The sequence below is a fragment of the Crocuta crocuta genome, unplaced genomic scaffold, assembly GCF_008692635.1.
Source record: "Crocuta crocuta isolate KB4526 unplaced genomic scaffold, BGI_CrCroc_1.0 scaffold41, whole genome shotgun sequence".
Lineage (NCBI taxonomy): Eukaryota > Metazoa > Chordata > Mammalia > Carnivora > Hyaenidae > Crocuta > Crocuta crocuta.
In genome coordinates this window covers 16,031,443-16,052,374 of record NW_027529428.1, presented here as the reverse complement: position 1 = coordinate 16,052,374, position 20,932 = coordinate 16,031,443, and the positions used below count along the sequence as shown (strand labels likewise).

The 20,932-nt window shown below is 45.7% G+C and overlaps 1 protein-coding gene across 3 annotated transcripts in view; it reads left to right on the top strand.

Moving 5' to 3' along the window:
* The window catches only part of SPATA6L (spermatogenesis associated 6 like), a 50,687-nt gene that overhangs the window by 27,494 nt on the left and 2,261 nt on the right, over positions 1–20,932 (top strand). The window contains exons 6-12 of one of the 3 annotated variants that reach the window (XM_077759445.1): positions 2,260–2,337; positions 5,946–6,185; positions 9,079–9,181; positions 12,585–12,619; positions 13,391–13,587; positions 17,066–17,159; positions 18,536–18,638. In XM_077759445.1, the coding sequence (XP_077615571.1) occupies positions 2,260–2,337; positions 5,946–6,185; positions 9,079–9,181; positions 12,585–12,619; positions 13,391–13,587; positions 17,066–17,159; positions 18,536–18,625 (837 nt within the window). In that variant the 3' untranslated portion in view covers positions 18,626–18,638. Of the gene's footprint in view, positions 1–2,259; positions 2,338–5,945; positions 6,186–9,078; positions 9,182–12,584; positions 12,620–12,835; positions 12,878–13,390; positions 13,588–17,065; positions 17,160–18,535; positions 18,639–20,932 lie in introns of those variants that run through there. The other 2 variants (XM_077759443.1, XM_077759444.1) reach the window with 2 other exon arrangements.

Here is a 20,932-nt window from a genome sequence, read left to right as displayed (position 1 = left end):
GGTTCAGTGTTTTAATGTTTGTTATTTTTGAGAGAAACAGAGACAGAGCATGAGCAGGGGAGGGGCAGAGAGAGAGGGAGACACAAAATCCCAAGCAGGTTCAAGGCTCTGAGCTGTCAGCACAGAGCCCGATGCAGGGCTTGAACTCACAGACTGTGGAATCAAGACCTGAGCTGAAGTCAGACGCTTAACTGACTGAGCCACTCAGGCGCCCCTTTGGTTCAGTGTTTTATTTTATTATTTTATTTTTATTTCAAAAAATTTTTTTAAATGTTTATTCACTTTTTTAAAAAATATTTTTATTTATTTCTAGGACANGGACGCTTAACCGACTAAGCCACCCAGGCGCCCCTAAATGTTTATTCACTTTTTGAGAGAGACAGAGTGACGGAGCATGAGCAGGTGAGGGGCAGACACACACACACACACACACACACACACACACACACACAATCTGAAGCAGGCTCCAGGCTCTGAGGTGTCAGCACAGAGCCCCTTGTGGGCCTGAACCCACAAACCTGAACCATGAGATCATGACCTGAGTCGTCGTCAGATGCTTAACCGACTGAGCCGCCCAGTCGCCCCTGTGGTTCAGTGTTTTCAATAGAGTAACTAAGGGCGTGGACACTGGAGCCAGAATGCCTGGGTTCAGGGACCAGCTCTGCCATCGCTAGCGGGAGGTCACTTAAACTTTCTGTGTCTTAGATTACTCATCTACAAGGTGGAGACTATCAGGAGCCACCTCACGGGGCTGTTGTGAGGACTGGATGGGTCAGGGCCTGGCACGTGATAGGTGGTACGTAGTGTGTGCTACTTCTTCTTATGCGTATATTTTATTTTTTCGCTTTCCTGATGTATTATAATCAACAAATAAAAATTGTATACATTTAAGGTGCACAACTGGATGTTTTGATATACACTGTGAAGTTAAGTGCCACAATCAAGCTAATTAACTTATGCATCACTTATTATTACTAGTTTGGTCTTTCCTTTCTCCCTCTCTTTCTTCCTTCCTCCCTTCCTTTCTGAGAACAATTAAGATCTGCCCTCTTAGAAAATTTCAAATATAGGGGCACCTGGGTGGTTCAGTTTGTTAAGCATCCCAATTTGGCTCAGGTCATGATCTTATGGTTCGTGAGTTTGAGGCCCGTGTTGGGTTCTGTGCTGACAGCTCAGAGCCTGGAGCTGCTTTGGGTTCTGTGTCTCCCTCTCACTCTGCCCCTCCCCCAATCACACTATGTCTCTGTCTCTGTCTCTCTCTCAAAAATGAATAACATTTTTTAAAGAATTTTTTTAAATGTCTTATTTATTTCTGAGAGAGAGAGGCAGCGTGAGCAGGGAGGATCAGAGAGAGAGGGAGACACAGAATCCGAAACAGGCTCCAGGCTCTGAGCTAGCTGTCAGCACAGAGCCCGACACCGGGCTTGAACCCACAAACTGTGAGATCATGACCTGAGCCAAAGTCGGCCGCTTAACCGACTGAGCCTCCCAGGCGCCCCTAAAAAATGAATAACATTTAAAAAAAAGAAACTTTCAAAAATACAATACTATTAACTATAGTCACATTGCTGTCCATCAGATCATCTCCAGAACTTGTTCAGCTTGTATAACTAACTGAAATTTTGTACCCTGTGACCAACATCTCCCCACTTCCCCTAGCCTCCAGCCCCTGGCAAGTGACATTCTAGTCTCTGCTTCTATGAATCTGATGATTTTTGATTCCACATAGAAGTAACACACCATATTTGTCTCTCTTTGTGTGGCTTATTTCACTTAACGTAATGTGCTCTAGATTCTTATATGTCGTCACCATTGGCACGATTGCCTTCTTTTTTAACACCGAATAATACTCCATTGCATATATATTTGTTACATATACACTTTATTTTTATTCTATTAAGACTTTTTTTTTATGTTTCTTTATTTTGAGAGAGAGAGTATGAGCATGAACGGTGGAGGGGCATAGAGAGAGGGAGAGAGAGAAAATCCCAAGCAGGGTCCACTCTGTCAGTGCAGATCCTGACACAGGGCTCCATCTAGAAACTGTGAGATGGTGACCTGAGCCAAAGCCAAGAATCAGATGCCTAACCTACAGAGCCACCCAGGTGCCCCATATGAATATTTTAGGTGATATGTATGGGCTATGCCATCTACACAAAAGAGGAATTAGGTTCTTACATGCTTTCAAGTTAGAATGGGATGGGCAAAGGATCTGTTTCCAGTAATTTATTTGCTGCTTTTATGCTATTTCATTTTTAGGGCATTGCTCCCAAAATAGAGTTTGCCACAAGGACAGCCATCAGAGAATGCGTGTTCCTGCCTAGAAACAGATTTCTTGTAAGTATAATCAAGAAGCCAGTGGTAGATCTGTCAGGAATATTCTCCACAGAATTTTTCTCAGCTCAAACTCGGTTACCAAGTTTAGATGCAACTGGGTGAATAGAAACCTGGAGACTCATGGCTGGGTTTGAATTTCTATATTTGGACGGTTCAGCCTGTCCCATTAAACCGTGTCTGACATGTATTCCTCATGGTGTGTGGAGGAGCAGATAGAAAAGCGATACAAAAGCTAAAAGCACAAGTTTGACATCAGTAGGCTAGTTAGCCTTTTTGCTAGTGTTTCATGACTTTTGCTCTTGATCTTCTCAACATGAGTGTTCCTTCCCTGTTTTGCTGAGACTGGTGCCCCAAGCTGCATTTGGGGCCATCTCTGGTGTCCATGAAGGGTCCTGGGGCATTCTGGAACACCACCTCTGTTTCACTCTCTTGTTCAGCCCCGATTTCCCCCATCATCCTTGCTTTTGCTGTTTCTTTTACCTTATTGCTCATAATTTTTAATCATTTAAAACCCTTTCTAGAACAATCTGAAGCATGACTGAATGCAATTTGTAAAGCTTTCCTTTGCTTGTCATCCCAAATCTTGGCAGACGTCCTGGAAAATCCTTGAAAATGTAGGCTGTGGTTTAAGGGGTTACTGAGTGAAAAGGGTCACTAATCTGTGCAAATGCATCCATCCTCTGGGCATCATAACTCATATAATGGGAGGCCAGTGATTAGTTTTAAGGAAGTCATTAGCTGCTTTTTAGGTTTTCTTTATTAAAAAAAAAAAAGGTTATTTATTTTGAAAGAGACAGCATGAGTGGGGGAGGGACAGAAAGGGAGAGAGAGAGAATCCCAAGCAAGCTCTATGCTGTCAGTGCAGAGCCCCATGCAGGGCTTGAACTCACAAACCATGAGGTCGTGGCCAGAGCTGAAATCAAGAGTTGGATGCTTTACCAACTGAGCCACCAGGTGTCCCCGTTTCCTTATTTACCCACTATTTTTTTCCAGGCTGATACAGGTGCAAGGTGATCATTTTCAATTTATCTTTCTTTTCCCCTCCACCATTTTAATTTTGCTTTTATCTCCTAATATAGGTCTTTACGTGGTAACTTTTTATTTATTATTATTTTTAAAATTTTTAATGTTTATTTTTGAAAGAGAGAGACAGAGACAGAGCACAAGCAGGGGAAAGGCAGAGGAAGGGAGACACAGAATCTGAGGCAGGCTCCAGGCTCCAAGCTGTCAGCACAGAGCCAGACATGGGGCTTGAACTCACAGACTGCAAGATCATAATCCGAGCTGAAGTTCGATGCTTAACCAACTGAGCCACCCAGGCACCCCAAATGTTACCTTTTTAAAGTAATAGCTTTTATTGTTTTTTTTTCTTATAACAAAAGCATTTATTTCAGAAAATTAGAAAATACAGATAAGCAAAAGGTATAAAATAAAAATTGCCTGTCATTATCTAGAGATGAGCATGACCTCTTTTTTTGAGCATATTCTTCTGTACACACACACACACACACACACACACACACACACGATTTTAATGTTAGAAGATTGAGATCATGGTATACTGCATATTATTTTGCATCTTTCCTTTTCCACCTAATATGCCATGAGCATGTTCCTCACGTCCTTAAGTATTCTTACACCAGGCAGTGTTTCATGGCTTCATCAGAGTCCTGTAGAAGGACTCTGTACAATTACAGAAGTACTGTAATTGGCCATTTTCCTGTTATTGGGCTCTTCACTGATACAGTAGTCAGGAAAACATACTGCACATGTTATTTTAGTAAAGGGGTTAAATCTTTTATTTTTTTTTGAAGTTTATTTATATTTTGAGAGAGAGGGAGAGAGAGCACGTGCACCTGTGTGGGCGGGGGAGGGGCAGAGGAAGGGAGAGAATCCCAAGCAGGCTCCACGCTGTCAGCGAAGGGCCCAACATGGGACTTGAACTCATGAACCGTGATATCATGACCAGAGGCGAAATCAAGAGTTGGACACTCAACCCACTGACCTACCCAGCCGCTCCAAAAGATTTAATGTTTTAAAGTAAAAGGACAGGGGCGCCTGGATGGCTCAGTTGGTTAAGTGTCCGACTTCGGCTCAGGTCATGATCTCACAGTTCATGGATTCGAGCCCCGCGTCGGGCTCTGTGCTGACTGCCAGCTTGGAGCCTGGAGCTTGTTTCAGTCTGTGACTCCCTCTCTCTCTGACCCTCTCCTGCTCACACTGTCTCTCTCTCTCTCTCTCTCGAAAATAAATAAAACATTAAAAAAAATTTTTTTTAAATGAAGTCATAGGACAAACGGGTTGAAGGACTTAGGGGTGAAAGGGACATCGAAGTGACAGATGTGGGAACTTCAGGAAGCGGCTTCCAGCCCTAGGGCTGGAGGAACAAAGGGAAGCAATGGAGTCATAGAGACCATAGAAGCCTGAGGAGGAGACCAAACCCAACAGCAGTGGGACCCAGACCTGGGGAGGGCCGGCTTCCTGGGTGCTTCCTCAGGAATCCAGAGGCAGGACAGTGCAGACCTGTGTGACGGACACCACTCGCCGCTGGTGACCCAGGACCTTGAAGGGGAAGGGCCCTGGGCCCCAAGTCCCAGAGCCCTGAGGGGGGACTCTGGCCAGCTGGTGCTGGAAGGTGGGAGTGGGGCGCAGGAGGCTAGCGCTGGGGTTGTGGGAGGAACACGATAAACCTGGCTCCTCTGGCACTCGGAAGGTGAAGGGTGGTGACTGGGGTGACGTTGACAGCAATGCAAGGCAGCCCTGGGCTTGGGAGCCTGGCTTCCCCTTCCTGGCTTGCTGCCTCCCTGGCGCCCTCTAGCGGTGGCGCCTGCCGGAGCGGCTAGGAAAGCACACGGGGTTTGCCGCAGCGCCGCCTAGCGGAGTATTCGAGCAAGGTGGGTTCGGAGCAGAGCGCAAATTGCTTCCTCACCAGTACAGCTGACTTCTGTTTTGAACGATTATAAGAATGTTTGTAGCTATACACATAGCTGTAATCATTTCCTTATGATAAATCTCTTGATGTGGAATTGCTGGAGTGGGGTGTGTGTCGGATTCCATTTCTCTCTCTTTATCTCCGTCTCTGTCAGTCATCTATCTGTGATAGGGGAGAAGTGTCTGATACCTTCCAACTTTCTTCTCTCTTTTTTTTTTTTATTGTTTATTTATTTTGAGAGTGAGGTAGAGGAGGGAGGGGCAGAGAGAGAGAGAGAATCCCAAGCAGGCTCCCTGCTGTTAGCGCAGAGCCTGTCTACAGGGCTCACACCCACAAACTGCGAGATCATGACCTGAACCAAAATCTAGAGTCAGACCCTCAACCGACGGAGCCACCCAGGTGCCCCCAACTTTCTCCCCGATACAAATAAATGTCACCGTTATTGGTTGAAAGATATTACACTAGTGAGTTATAAATACTAGTGATGTTAAGCTGAAGTGAAGAAAAGCTAAGTAGAAATACTACCCTTTCTAAGTTCCTGTTTTGCAAATCTGAGATGTTCACTCTTCTAGTTTATTTAAGCCAAGTTCAATTAAATACAGTTATATTCTGGTTGGATTTTTCTTCTTTTTTCTCTGTGTTCATTTGTAAAAACATTGTTTCTTCTTGGTTTCAGGAAGAAAGAGATAAATCAAGAAAGCCTTTATCTACATCACAGGGGCCAATCTTCCCCTTACATAACATGAGGATGAAGCCAAAGGACAGTAATCTCAACCGAGTGCCCCAAAGCACGCAATCCCGGGCCCCCTCGCCCTGCCCCTCCAGACGCTTCCTCCAGGACCAGCCGGCTCAACCGAGCCTCAGAAACAATTTCAGAATCTCCAGGGAAAGCAAACCCCCATTTGTAGTTAGACATGTGAGCCTAAAATCATTTTTCTGAGTTCGGAGGGGTGAAGGTACGAATGAGGGCAGACTATGCGAAGGTCGGGCCAGAAAGCCAAATGGGTAATAATATTAAATAAAGAAGGAATTCAAATTGAATCGTACCTGTGATTAAATGCAGTTTGCTTCCTGGAGTCATTGTCAGGAAAGCCATACGACGATGTCTCGTGCAGAGGACTTGCTCAATAAATGTCAGTCATCCCTATTTTTAATTTTTGGAAATTATTAATAGAGGATGATGCCTGCATGTGACAACCTGACATTATCCAGAAGAATCAGCCAGGCAACAGGGGTAGAAGACATATAACGAAGGCCGACATGTGCTCTGTCCCCATTGCAAACTGAGGCTTCATCAGTTTTAAAGAAAACGGCCCGAGTTTTAAAAATGATGTTGTTTTTACTTTAAAAAGCAGGAAAAACGAGTCTGCAGGAAGGAGCAATGATGTTCCCTACTCAAAGCCCTTAATGAAAGCTTTCTTAGGATTAGCCCTCAGGAAGTAGCGGGGAATTTAATCACAGCAGCTTACATAGCCTCCTTAAATTGTTTTGACTGGTATAAAAGTAATGGAGGGGCGCCTGGGTGGCTCCGTCAGCGTTAAGCGTCCCACTTCAGCTCAGGTTATGATCTCACGATTCGTGGGTTCGAGCCCCGTGTCGGGCTCTGTGCTGACAGCTCAGAGCCTGGAGCCTGTTTTGGATTCTGTGTTTCCCTCTCTCTCTGCCCCTTCCCCGCTCATGTTCTGTCTCTTTCAAATAAACATTAAAAAATTTTAAAGTAATGGAAAATATAGAAGTTTAAAAAAGATTATAAGCTACAGTGTAATAAAAGAAACATTTTCTTTCACTTTTTAAATATTCATAAGGTTTTATTTTTTCCACAAAGTTATAATTATACTGTATATACCGATTGGTTTCTCAATATATTTGGTCAATACTACATTAAAAGCTTTTCCTGCATTATTTCATATTCTTTATTCCACATTCTAGTTAATGATTTATTCTCCCAGAGTCGTTCAAACTCCCAATACTTAACTGTCGATATTACTGTCAAATTGATAACTTGGCTTAAAGAAGTCACTGGTGATGATGTTGGTGCATGAGACATAGGTGTGAGGGGGCACCTGGGTGGCTCAGTTGGTTAAGCTTTTGAATCTCAATTTCACCTCAGGTCATGATCCCAGGGTCGTGGGATCAAGCCTCATGTCAAACCTGCTTGGGATTCTCTGTCTGTCTCTTTCTCTGTCTCTCTCTCCCTCTGCGCCTCTCTCCTGCTCAAGCGTGCTCTCTCTCACAAAAAAAAAAAAATGATATGAAAGCGTGGCCAACCCCGAAGTCATCATGCTACTGATTGAGGTGACTGTGCGCAGAGCAGGTTTGAAGGTATAACAGAGATGGTACTTGGCTAGAGACTATAGAGCACCTGGGGTTAACTCATGGTAACCTGGGTAAAAATGGTAAAAACCTAGCAACCAATCTTTACATATTGTTGAACTGAGTTTATTGGACAGTCTGCTTCATTTCACTTGAAATACATTTTTGTGAAATACAGCTGTAGTCGAGATGCTTTGGGCTATATAATTTTAAAATCTTGTAGATTTTGTAGGGAATAAAACTTGCTGGGGTTTTTGTTTGTTTGTTTGTTTGTTTGTTTTTTGAGAGAGGCAGCGTGAGCAGGGGAGGGTCAGAGAGAGAGGGAGACACAGAATCCGAAGCAGGCTCCAGGCTCTGAGCTGTCAGCATAGAGCCCAACGCAGGGCTCAAACCCACAAACTGTGAGATCATGACCTGAGCTGAAGTCGGATGCTTAACCGACTGAGCCATTCAGGAGCCCCTTGGTATTTATTTTATTTAACAAATACTTGTGCAGCCTCTACTATGTACAAGTTCTTTTCTAAATGCTTTATATGTAGGAACTCTTTTATGTAGTCAGGCTTCCTGATGGCACATGACGTTTCTTTACGCAGGAGCATTAAAATTTAGAGGATTTAATGTCATGAAGACAGTAAATTCTAATCAATATAATTCTGAAAGTAGAATGAAGATAACATTATAACCTGCCTTCTTGAAATTAAAAAAAAATGACAAACAAGCAAGATAAAAAAAAAATCCAGCAACTCTATGCCTGAAGAATTCTGGAAGAGTTCTGTATTTCAAGTGTTTGGACCTGTTTACAGATTATGTTGTCCAACTGAGGATAATAAGGTCACCTTAATTAAAATAATGTGGCTGCCACTATTCTTTTTTTTTTTTAAGGGTACATACATTCTGATTGGAAGGGCATGGGGAAGGCTGAAATGTCACCTTGTGATAATCCCGATTTCAGGAGGACCCTACCTAGGCCAGCACTGCCCCCTGTTTAGTAACATGAAACTGTCCTGTTTTGAAAGATTTCAAAATAAACTTCACTTACTCTTTTCTGGGTGCTAAGATTTAGCCCATACCTTCCTGTTGAAGCCTCAGCAAAGATAGGACAAACGGCTTCCTTTGTTGGGATAACTTGTTCCCAACCTTCTCTTCTTCTTTTAAAATTATTTTTAAAAAATTTTTAATGTTTATTTACTTTTTGAGAGAGAGAGAGCACGAGCAGGGGAGGGGCAGAGAGAGAGGGAGACACAGAATCCGAAGCAGGCTCCAGGCTCCTAGCTGTCAGCACAGAGCCGGAGGGGGGGCTCAAATTCATGAACCGTGAGATCATGACCTGAGCCGAAGTCGGATGCTCAGCTGACTGAGCCCCTCAGGCGCCTCCCCCCAACCTTATCTTCTTACCTGCGTGGCCCGCGATTAAGGGGAGAAAGGCATTCAGGTAATGAGGAGGGGGTAACGCAAGCTATGGTGGGCTCAAATCTGATTTCTTTCCTTTCTTTCAGGTGGACAGTGCAAAGCCTTTTGGTGAGAATATTTCAGAGCTTCCGTCCCGGAAGTCTAGGAGAAGATCCAAGTTTTCAAACTCACCTTTTCCAGGGAGAAGAGGTACTGGAGTTTCTTGTTTGTTACTCCTATATAGTCCCCGGTAGGAAGGAATGCATCCTCCTTCTAAATCTTTCTTTTTTTTTTTTTCTTTAATGTTTGTTTATTTTGAGAGAGACAGCACGAGGTGGGGGAGAGAGAGAGTGAGAGAGAGAGAGAGAGAGAGAGAGACCCCCAAGCAGGCTCCGCACTGTCAGCACAGAACCCGATGTGGGGCTCGAACCCATAAACCATGAGATCATGACCAAGAGTCAGATGCTCAACTGACGGAGCCACGCAGGCGCCCCCTAAATCTTCTTTCATTCTGAAGTATCCAAAGTTTCTTTAGAAACTCTTTTGCCTAATTGTCAGGTGCCATCCAGCTGTGGAGTTTGCAGGGAAGGGAGTTTGCTCCCCCAGAGCAGAGGCCGGGGAGCAGTGTTCCCCTTCCTGGTCCCCCGGCTGTTGAAGGAGATGCTCTGAGTGGCACCATCAGCAGCTGTGCCCTGGCTGGGCCGGAGGAGCGGGGGCTTGTCCTGGTGTGCACGGCACACAGCTGACCGAGGAGGCTCGCCATTTCTCTAGATGGGAAAGAGCGGGGGGCGGGGCGGATTGGTGGAGATCAAGGATTTGCTTTACAAGATGCCAGGTCAGCAAGAGGGGCACCAGCTTGACCTGAAGCCGTTAAAGCAGAGTCTCACCTGGAGCTGTCAGGACGCTTTTGCATTCTTCAAAAACATTTTTTCTATGTTCATTTATTTTTGAGAGAAACAGAGACACAGCATGAGCAGGGGAGGGGCAGAGAGAGAGAGGGAGACGCCGAATCTGAAGCAGACTCCAGGCTCTGAGCTGTGAGCACAGAGCCCCGCGCCGGGCTTGAACCCACCAGATGTGAGATCATAAGCTGAAATCGGACACTTACCCGACTGAACCCCCAGGTGCCCCAGGACCCTTGTGCATTCTTAAATACTATTGAGGACCCCAAAGAGCTTTTGTTTATGTGGATGATATCTATTAATAGTTAGCATATTAGAAACTGAAACAGAGACATTTGTTAAACACGGGCATATAACGAGCACATGTTCCGTTAGCCGCGTGGAGTGGTGATGTCATGACACATTATGTAGCTTTTGGAAAATTCCCTCGTGAGAGACTGAGAGAAAGATAACTTGCGCCTTAGTATTATGAGAACAGTTCTGGCTTTGCAGATTTCCTGGAAGGTGTCGGTGAGCCCCGGGGAGGTCCCTGAACCAAATGTTGAGAGTCGGTGAGTTAATGTGTCTCTTGGTGGCATTTACCTTGTGATGTGTCAGCCCCGAAGATCACGGCAGTGAAATCCATCCATTCCTGCACCTGATAAAAATTCTTCGGCTAGCAATGCTGGCCTATTTTCTTGACTCCTGGTGGAACTGGACCCAGGCCATCCCTGACAACACGTTCCCTATTTTAGGCTTAACGGCTTACACTTTTAAGTGGCTGCACAGAGTCTTTTAGTGATTCACGGTGACTGTTAGCAGCCAGCCAAGGACAGAGTGCAGGGTTTGAAGCAGAAAGTGCTTTATCACCTCTGACATTTAATTTAAGTCTTTTGGATTGAAAATCACCCGCGTAGCCTATAAAAGCTGCAACTGCCTTCCCTATTACCGTGGGATCGGGCAATGGCAAGTGTCCTTTCCCGGCGGGGACGCATTGGGCTTAATGCTGGCGCAGTCACCACAGGACTCTCACGCATCACACGGTATCGGCCTCTTTGTCTTTTTTTCTTTTTAATTTAAAAAATTTTTTTTTTTATTNACCCATGAACCGCGAGATCATGACCTAAGCGAAAGTCGGACGCTTAACCGACTAAGCCACCCAGGCGCCCCATCTCTTTGTCTTTTCTTAATCCTGGAGGGTGGAGAACTGAAGTTCCAGAGAAGTTCCAGAGTGTGCAAGGCACACCTGCCTTTAGAGAAGAAGTTCAGACCTCTGGGCTCTCAGACCCTTCCAATCCCCGGAGGTCCCAAGCCAGACCTTGGCTTAGGTCACCCTAAGCTCATTCATCCAAGCCTGAGGCAGAACAAAGCAGCGGCTTCTCAAACTTGAATGTGCCTTTGAATCACCTGGGACTCTTACTAAACTGTAGATTCTGATTCAGGAGGACTGGGGTGCGGCCTGGGAGCCTTCTTCTCTTACGAGCTTCCTGGTAATAACGACATGGCTGGTGCATGGCTGCACTTGGAGAAGCAAGATGATAGGCCATTAGTATTGGCTGCTCCCTGCTCAGCTGGGAGAGCTGGGACGAGATAGTCACACACACACACACACACACACACACACACACACACGTGCATGCGGGGGGGGGATGTGACGATTACCAGTCTTTAAAAGGCCCTTTTCGGGGGCGCCTGGGTGGCTTAGTTGGTTAAGCGTCCGACTTTCGCTCAGGTCATGATCTCGCGGTTCGTGGGTTCGAGCCCCGCGTCGGGCTCTGTGCTGACTGCCAGCTCAGAGCCTGGAGCCTGTTTCAGTCTGTGACTCCCTCTCTCTCTGACCCTCCCCTGCTTACGCTGTCTCTCTCTCTCTCCTAGAAATAAATAAAAACATTTAAAAAAAAATAAATAAAAGGCCCTTTTTGTATTTTCCTTCTTATTGCCAGTGGCCGAGGGACGTTAGGAATTCACGAAAAGCCCTTGTCACTGCACAGGGCGGGGAAACCACGGTGTCCTTGGGATAGACTTGCAAATACTCATTCCAAAAGCATTTTTTCCCTGAATTTGGAGGAATCCAACTTAGTCTTGATTTAGCCTGTGTGTATGTATTACTGCACTTCCTAGTCATTCTTACCATCCTCTGGCGCGCAGTCTACCTGCTGACTCGTGATGGTTTAGGCTGATCCTAATGAGTTACCCTTTCCTGCGATAAGTTTTCCCAAGCTCTTGTTTATTCATTGTCTCCATTTAACATTCGCGTCTACCGTGGACAAGTATGCCGGTGACTTGTGCATAAATAGGATCTCCACGTAGGCCAAATGTGGAGGGAATGGCAGAAGAGGCAGAGTATATGGATGTTATATGAGAGTCACATGGTTTTCTTTTCGGCTCTGGGCAATTGGGCAAATCTGAGTTTTGTTTTCCAGGCTGCGTGAGGATTACTGAGCTAACTGCTTCACCTTAGACCCTCCTTTGCCCTTTCCACGTCCCTGTGTGCTGTCATTAATCATATAACTTCACTGGACCTCAAGAGGGCAGAAAACCTCAGAGGGAGTATTGCTGTGACTCAAGGGACGCATAAAAGTTGACAGCGTCATTTACAAGGGAGCACTTAGATTCCTTAATAATTCATTCAAGTGTCATCGTTTTGTGCTGCTGTGGAAGAAACCTAACAACAAGTTTAGGGGTTACTGGTAAAAATGAGTCACTGAAACACCTGTTCCTCTTTCTTCTAGCTGCTTCTCTTGACAGCCTTGCCGCTAACATAAAGGTAATTGTAGAAGTAGCATTTGTGAAATGATTTATTTCCAGCTTCCGACGTCGGTTCTTGTGCGTTCCCCGATGTGGGGTGGAAGGGATATTTCTAGCAAGTGCTGCTTGTGGAATTGCTGTAGTTTCACTAGAATTTAAGAGCCGCCCAGGCGCCACCGTGTACGCTTTGGATTGGTGGCTTTGTTCCCCTCATATAAGCTCTTTCCATTTGTAGAACGAATCACCAACGTCGAAGGCCCCGGTACCTACTTTACCAGTAGGTATTTTTTTTGCTTCGTTTTTTTTTTTTTTTTCCGATCAAATACTTTTTATAATACATAGAGGTGGTAAACCACTTGCTCTTGAAGTTTGGTTTGTCAAGGTGAAGGGCTCACACTTCTGTGTTACAACATGAAAATAGACGTAGGCAGACAAATGGAGTCTACTGAGCTTTTGATGCCATGGCCTTTAAATTTTTTATTTAAAAAATTGTATCTTTACCAAATATGATAATCCCGTATCCTCTCAAATCAAAGCCCAGAGCATGAGTTTATTGTGGCTTGTTAATATACACCAAACGTGGAGAATTTTGGTTCTCTTTCCTTTGACCTTGACTCCTGAGCATTTTGTTTCTAGTATCGCCTGCTTCTGCTGCTCTTTAACTGCAGGAGCTCATTGGGGGCATGTCCTCACTTAGCTTGCCCCTTCCTCATCCCACCCACCCCCGGCTCTAAATTAAGCAAACTGAAAGCAAAATTACAACTAAGGAATAATATGCATTGTCACTTAGGTTATCAAAGAGCCAGATGAACGAATTATTTTAAGGAAAGAATCACCATCAGCTTCAGATTCAAGTATGTTCGGAAAACCGTCACCCAGTTACAGTAACCAAGGGGATGCCGATTTCCACCCGGAAGCTTCCTTTGCCACCTACCAGCATTCCAGATCGTCCGGTCGTCTTCTGGATCAGCCCCTTCTTCGAGAAAGGTCGGCGGCCAGCACCCGTCTGTTTGCTTGAAGAGTGTGTTGTGGTTTAGTGGGAGTACAGGCTGGTCACGTCATCGGTTTGCTTCCTTAGGAGGGTTCAGCTGGTGATATGAAAAATCACTGTTTCTTTTCAAATTTTCCCAGAAGGAAGGATTGAGCCTTTTCTCTTGCCTGTGGACAGCATCTCTCAGAATGTATGTTGAAAATGGGACAGATAGCTCACTCGACATACATACTGTTTATCCATTTTTATCTTTTGTAAGTTTAAACCCTCAAGAGTTTGATTTCTTTATTATTTTTTAATAAAATTTTTAAATGTTTGTTTATTTTTGAGAGAGAGGGAGAGACAGAGTGCGAGCGGGGGAGGGGCGGAGAGAGAGGGAGACGCAGAATCCAAAGCAGGTCCAGGCTCTGAGCTGTCAGCACCGATCCCTACGTGGGGCTCAAACCCACAAACCCTGAGATCATGACCTGAGCTGAAGTCGCACACCCAGCCGACTGAGCCACCCAGGCGCCCCAGGAATTTGATTTCAGCACTACAAAAGTGCTCACTATAGAAAGTTGGGAAATTCCAGAAAAACAAAAAGGGGTGAAAAAAATCACCCATAGTCCTGCCACTCAAAGATAGGAAATATTAACATGTAGGCATATTTTTTCTCTTTCTAGACATGTTTTTCTGGGTTTATTTATATGATTGTCACAAATAATAAAACCCCCCACAATTTCACATATCTGGTAGGCAGGCCCAAAATTGAGAGAAGAAACTATTTTCCAAATCATATTCTCTAGTACGGTGACCATCTATCCAGTTGGCCTGGGACAATTCCGACTTTGGCTCTTTTTTTTTTTTTAATGTTTATTTATTTTTGAGAGAGAGAGAGAGAGAGGGAGAGAGAGAGAGCAGGGAAGGGGCAGAGAGAGAGGGAGACACAGAATTTGAAGCAGTCTCCAGGCTCTGAGCTAGCCATCAGCACAGAGCCCGACGCGGGGCTCAAACTCATGAACCATGAGATCATGAGCTGAGCTGAAGTCAGATGCTTAACCAACTGAGCCACCCAGGCGCCCCTGACTTTGCCTCTTAATCTCCTGCATTCTGGGAAACACTTTACTCCCTAGCAAACCAGGACAGTGTGGTCACCTTACACTGGAAGTGGCACTGTAGATAATATTTTTAAGACAGTTTTAAAAAATGAATAATTGACATATGGCATTATATTAGTCTCAGGCGTACAACATCTTGTTTCTGTTTGTATAGAGCACAAAATGCTCACCACAATAAATCCAGTATACACCCGTCACCATACATGGTTACAGATATTTTTTTCCTGTGGTGGGAACTCTGGAGGCTTATTCTCTCAGCAACTTTTAAATATGCAATAATGTATTAACTATAGTTGCCATGCTCTCCATTACATCCCTAGGACTTACTTTATTATTGTTTTTTAAAATGTTTATTTATTTATTTTTGAGAGAGAGAACACGAGCGAGCAGGGGGGTGGGTGGGGGATGAGTGACACAGAAGGAATCCCAAGCAGGCTCTGTTTTGTCAGCCCAGAGTTTGATGCAGGGCTTGAACTCACAAACTATGAGACCCTGACCTGAGCTGAAGTCAGATGCTTAACCGACTGAGCCACCCAGGTGCCCCTGGAAATGCTAACATTCAAGACCTTTGTCCTGATCTCTGAGAACTTGCACCTTAGCAGAGGATGTAAAAAACAAACATGTATGCAGAGAGCTTTCTACAAGGCAGGACTTTGAGAATAGTGTAGACCAAATGCTATCAGAGTATGAAGGACGAGGAAGGAATGCTTCATGGAGGTGGTGGTGTTTCCCATGTGGGCTTTGAAGGGAGGGGATTAGATTCTGGTAGAGTTAATGGAGGGGAGGGATTGGAGGTGAGAAGCCACAGGGCGCACTGGCAGCTTCTAGAAGTTAGAGCAGCGTGGGGGAATGGTGGGTGCCAAGGCTGAGGGTCCAAGGGACCGTGGAAGCCAAGCTAAGGAGTTTAGGCTTTGTGGGAAGGCAGTGAGGAGCTTTTTCAATTTCATTCTCAGGAGTTAGGACATTGGAGTGTAGATCAGATTTTTATCCTCAACCTCTGATGAATCAGCAAATTCTATGTGCCCAGAGTCACTCTAAATGGAGAACTTTGTAACTCATTGGACTATGAGTTTGTAAATAAGGCCATGGTCAACTGTGACAAAGGACAACACAGTCATGGAAAGGCCATTTGGTTTCCCAGGAGTGTCCAGTGTTTATTATACATTAATTAAAGAGAATGATTTCAACATATTGCTAAATTTCTTTAGGAATTTTTAGAGAACAATGTTTGTGCTTTTCTTTTAACCCTAGCATAGATTTTTTTTTTAACGTTTATTATTTTTGAGAGAGAGAGAGAATGAGCACAAGCAGGGGAGGAGAAGAAAGAGAGGGAGACCCAGATTCTGAAGCAGGCTCTAGGCTCCGAGTTGTCAGCACAGAGCCCTATGTGGGCCTTGAACCCACGAACTGTCAGATGATGACCTGAGCCAGTCTGACACTTAACTGACTGAACCACTCAGGCACCCTGCCCCCACCCCCAACTCTGCCAATTTCAGACATTAACGTAATAATGACAAAATGTCACTGGGTGAAGTGCTATGAATGATGGATAAATGGACTCGAAGTGCATGTAATGGGGGAGGTGACTTCCTCTACAGGAGGGGGCTTAGGGGAGACTTTGCTGAGATCCTGGGGATCGGGTGGGAGTGGCAGCATTCCAGGCCTATGGAGCAGTGCTGGTGGATGCGGAAGGGGGAAAATGCATCCTATGTGAGGAACTTAAAGGCATCCTAAGGTATGTGATTAAGTTTGGGTCCGCACAGCCTAAAGTAAATGAGATAAGCAATAAATTCCTGGGCGCCTGAGTAGCTCAGTCAGTCAGTTAAGTGTCTGACTCTTGATTTTGGCTCAGGTCATAATTTCATCAGTCATGCGTTCGAGCCCTGTGTTGGCCTCTGCACTGACAGCGGAGCCTGCTTGGGATTCTCTCTCTCTCTTCCTCTGTCTCTCTGTCCCTTCCCTGCTCACATGCACATGCACGCACGCTCTCTCCCTCAAAATAAATAAACATTAAAAAAAATCCTTGTGGTGGAAAACAATTGGGATTACGTTTCGTGTTAAACATTGGCAGATTAAATTTTTCAACGTGAAAGCAGGATTTATTCTTTAGTGAAATATCTGAAATGGGTGGTAAAGTACAAAGAAGAAAAGAATCCCTCAGAGCCACGCCCCCAAACACAGGCGTTCTCCACACTGTGGTGGTTTTTATTCGCCACCGTGTATCTTATGCATAGGGGTTGACAAAGACACCGAAACCACACTATGGATACTGTTACTGCTTTTTCTTACTGTTAAGCTGTAAGTGTCAGTGTTCTGTGCTCTACGTATCCTTTTTAGTAGCTGCCTAACACTCCCACCTGTTTCATTTTCTGGGTAGATTCCACCTTTATTCTCAGTCCACATGGAGGAAGATCCACGAAAGGGTGTGCAGCCTCCTGACAGCCCACAGAGCTCAGCAACACCTGAACAAGGTAGGGCTTCTGAGAAAACAAAATCGCTGACAAAGTAACATGGGAACTGGGGGGTTACAGTCTCTGAGGGGGTGTGGGGGAGACAGACATTAATCCAGTAATCGTAGAAATAAATGTAAAATTGTGACACTTACCAAGGAGGGTACATGGTGTCCTGAGAGCGTCCAAAAGGGGCTATTGACGTGGTTGGGAATCAGGGTGGGCTTCCCTGAGGAAGAGACACGGGAGGTTCCATCTGATCCATGAGAAGCAGCTACTTTGCAGCTCAGCATGCAGCAGGCAGAGGTCCTGCATCACGGGGGAGCAGGGTCCTTTCAAGGACGGAGGGAGGACCCCTCACTGACCCCAAGCACAGCCCCGTGGACCGTGCACAGGAATCTGAGCCCAGGGCAGACTGTGTTTTGGGGGAAAATGTTAAAAGTTAATAAAATGTTTTGGCTGTTTGACTTCTGGGGCGTGGGGCATGTTTCTAACCCATAGACAGATATACCCAGTACTCTACTGCAGGGTGCAGCCACGAGCTACGCGGCCTGTCGCCATTTCAAAATAATTCCAGTGAGAGGTCGGCAGTGCCCCAGACACCATGTAGTAGTTGAAGTGGTCATCTTGAGTTATGTACACACTGGCATATTCTAGATTGATAGGGCATCACTCATAAATGAATATTACAGCACCTGGTGGCTCAGCCGGTTAAGCATCCAGCTTAGGCTCAGGTCATGATCTCGCAGTTTGTGGGTTCGATCCCCGTGTCGGACTTTGAGCTGAGGCTCAGCACAGAGCCTTAAGCTTACATAGGATTCTGGGTCTCCCTCTCTCGCTGTCCCTCCCCAGCTCATGCTCTCTCTCTCTCTCTCTCTCTTTCTCAAAAGTAAATTAAAAATTTTAAATAAAAAAATAAATAGATGGATTTTGATTTTCATGGAGAAGGTTGTGAATTACTTTGCTTCCTCTCGGCAAAGTCATTGGCTTTGCTTTGTTATTTCCAATCTTTTCAAGGAACGGAATCCCTTCAGAATGCAAAAAGAAGGAAAGGAAGGGAGGAAGGGAGGGGAAGAAAAAGAAGGGAAAAAAGAAGAAAGTATCTGTATGTATTTACGTATATAGTAAACCCCATGTATGGGGCATGCGTGGGCCACGGGCCTCTTTTCTTTTCCTTTTTTTTTAAAAGTAGGCTTCGTGTCCAGTGTGAGCCCAGTGCGGGGGTTTGAACTCATGACCCTGAGATCAAGACCTGAGCTGAGGTCAGGAATCCTTTGCTTAATGGTCTGAGNCCCCCCCCCCCCCCCCCCGCCTCTTCCATGCAGAAGCACACGTCTGGGTAATTGATCTATATGACACTCTGATTAATGCAATTGCTGGGCTTGTTTTTGTTATAGGAATATCCTATCTCTGAAACAAAGTATATCCTTGAAAGACCAAGTTACCCGCTGAAGCAATACCCAGTGCAGGAACAGAGATATTTTTAAGCTGTTGTCTTATGTAAGTGAGCAGCTTAAGTGCTGTTTCTTATTTTGATGTGCTTAGATAATTTCCCGCTGTCAACATGAAGTAACTAGAAAATGTGGTGGACAGGAGGCGGGGCGGAGACCTAAGAACCACATTCTTCTTCCACGCAGTAGAACCACAGCGCAGGTCTGTGGTTGCTATAGCCCTGTCTGTCTCTGTCTCTGTCTCTCTTCCTCTCCCCTCTCTCCCACCCTCTTATTTAATGGTACCTCTTTTAGCTCTAGGTCCTCTTCCGGCCGCAGGGTCTTTGCACATGTTGCCCTCCATCTAGAATACTGCTTCCTGACCCTGCTTGGGTCACTGCTATTTATCCTTCGGTCTCATGACCAATAAAGGTATCAAAGGATACCCTTTCAGCACTCTGCACTTTTCTTTCATAAAGCATGACACAATTTGCTGGTATATTTTTATATGGGTTGATTGTTTTATAAAGGGTTGATTGCCCCTTCTTACTTGCATGAAATCTTCCCAAGGTCGGGGACTCTCTCTCCTGCTCACTGTTTTATAGCCAGACCTTGGCACCTGACAGTGGAAGCCCATTTAACATAGATGAATTCAACTACGTGTAGCAGGTGTGTGCCCTGAGCAGGCGCCTACCCTCCACACCACCACCCTGCAGCCATGCTTGTATCAGATCACCTTCCACTGTGGCTGGGGCCGGCTAAGGATCCCTTTATGAGTGTGTGTTGAATGAGGTGACGAGGCAATGCTGGGATTCAGGTATATGGTGAGTAGTTGGCCGTATGCTGGAGTGAATTCTCTTCTTTTCCTTTGCTAGCTGGGCCTACAATTAGAATAGCTCTTCCTCATGAAGTGGCTCCTGTGTGCCAGGAACTGGTCCGAACACCTTGCATTAGATGAGTGAACGTCTAATTCTCACAGCAACCCTGTGAAGTGGGTTCTGTCATTAGTCCCATTTCACAGATAGGGAAACTGAGACACAGGGAGGTTAGGTGCTGAGCTCAAGGTCAGATGGCCGGTGAATGGCGTGGCTAGGAATACGAACCTGGGTAGTCTGGCTTCCACAATCATGCCTTAAAACCATTACATTCTGTGACCTCCACAAACCTAGAGTGTGTGATAGAGGAGCCCTGGGGAGAAAGAGCAGAGCCCTTGGAAATCCGAGCAGAGTCTGGGGACAGTGCCCTTGAACATCTCTCTCGAGGATCCTATGTGGAGGTGTTATGTAGTCCCTGGCATCCTAGCAGCATCAAAATAATTCTGAGTCTTTTGAAACCATAAAGGCTTGTGGGATGATATCTTAGGTTTTCACTGTNCTTGCCCCCCCCCCCCTCCCCGGGCTGGCCAGGACTCACCGCCTTTAGCACCAAGAAGTGGGGACAGCAGCTCAGTAATAGCCCATTCTCCAAGCTTCTACCTCAGAACGTTCTGCTTGGCAGATTAAAGGATGGATTCTGGGCCACTGACTCTGCAGTTGCCGAAATCATCATCTCGGCATTTATTAGGCAGTTATACAGAACAGGGCCCACGTAATTACCACCACGGGAACAGGGCCCACATAATTACCGAATGCCAAGTTGTGTCGGCTTTCAACATGGGTGACACCAAGTTCCATAAAACCAGCTGATACGTGGATGCTGATGGGAGGGGAGAGAGCGAAGGGAAGAAAACAAAATGAGTAGCTTCTTGGAAAGTGGGTTTCCTTGGGGCGCCTGGGTGGCTCAGTCTGGTAGAGCTTGCGACTCTTAATCTTGGGGTCATGAGTTTGAGCCTCATGTTGGGGGTAGAGTTTACTTTAAAAAAAAAAAAAAGGAAAATAGGCTTCCTTCTCAACACGAGTTCCCACCCAGTGGGTTGGAATATTCTCCTAGGCCTTCTGGGAAGAGCTCCATTCCACTCTCTGTCACCCCCGCTGTTCGAGTCACGCACTCCTGGGGAGGCGGGGGTCCAGGAGGCTGTGTCAGTGAAAGTGGTCATGGGTGCAGAGAAACACAGGTGACCTTGGCTCATCTGAAGCAAACAGGGCATGTATTACAAGGATGCTGAGTATCTCAGTGAATCTAGGGAGGATCCAAACAGGCAAGATCAGGCCACTAAAATGGGACGCTAGGGTCCCCGCCGTGGGTCAGGAAGACAGTCCAGAGAGGAGCATCTGCAGAAGACCCCGTGGGCTTCCTCTGCTTGTCCCCAGCCTTGCCTTCCTCAGGGACCGTCTCCTGCTTGGAGCCCCAATTCTTACTGCCTGCCCTCGCCACTTCCACTCCTCTGCTGTTGATCAGCTGCCCCCCGCCCCCCCACCCCCCGGG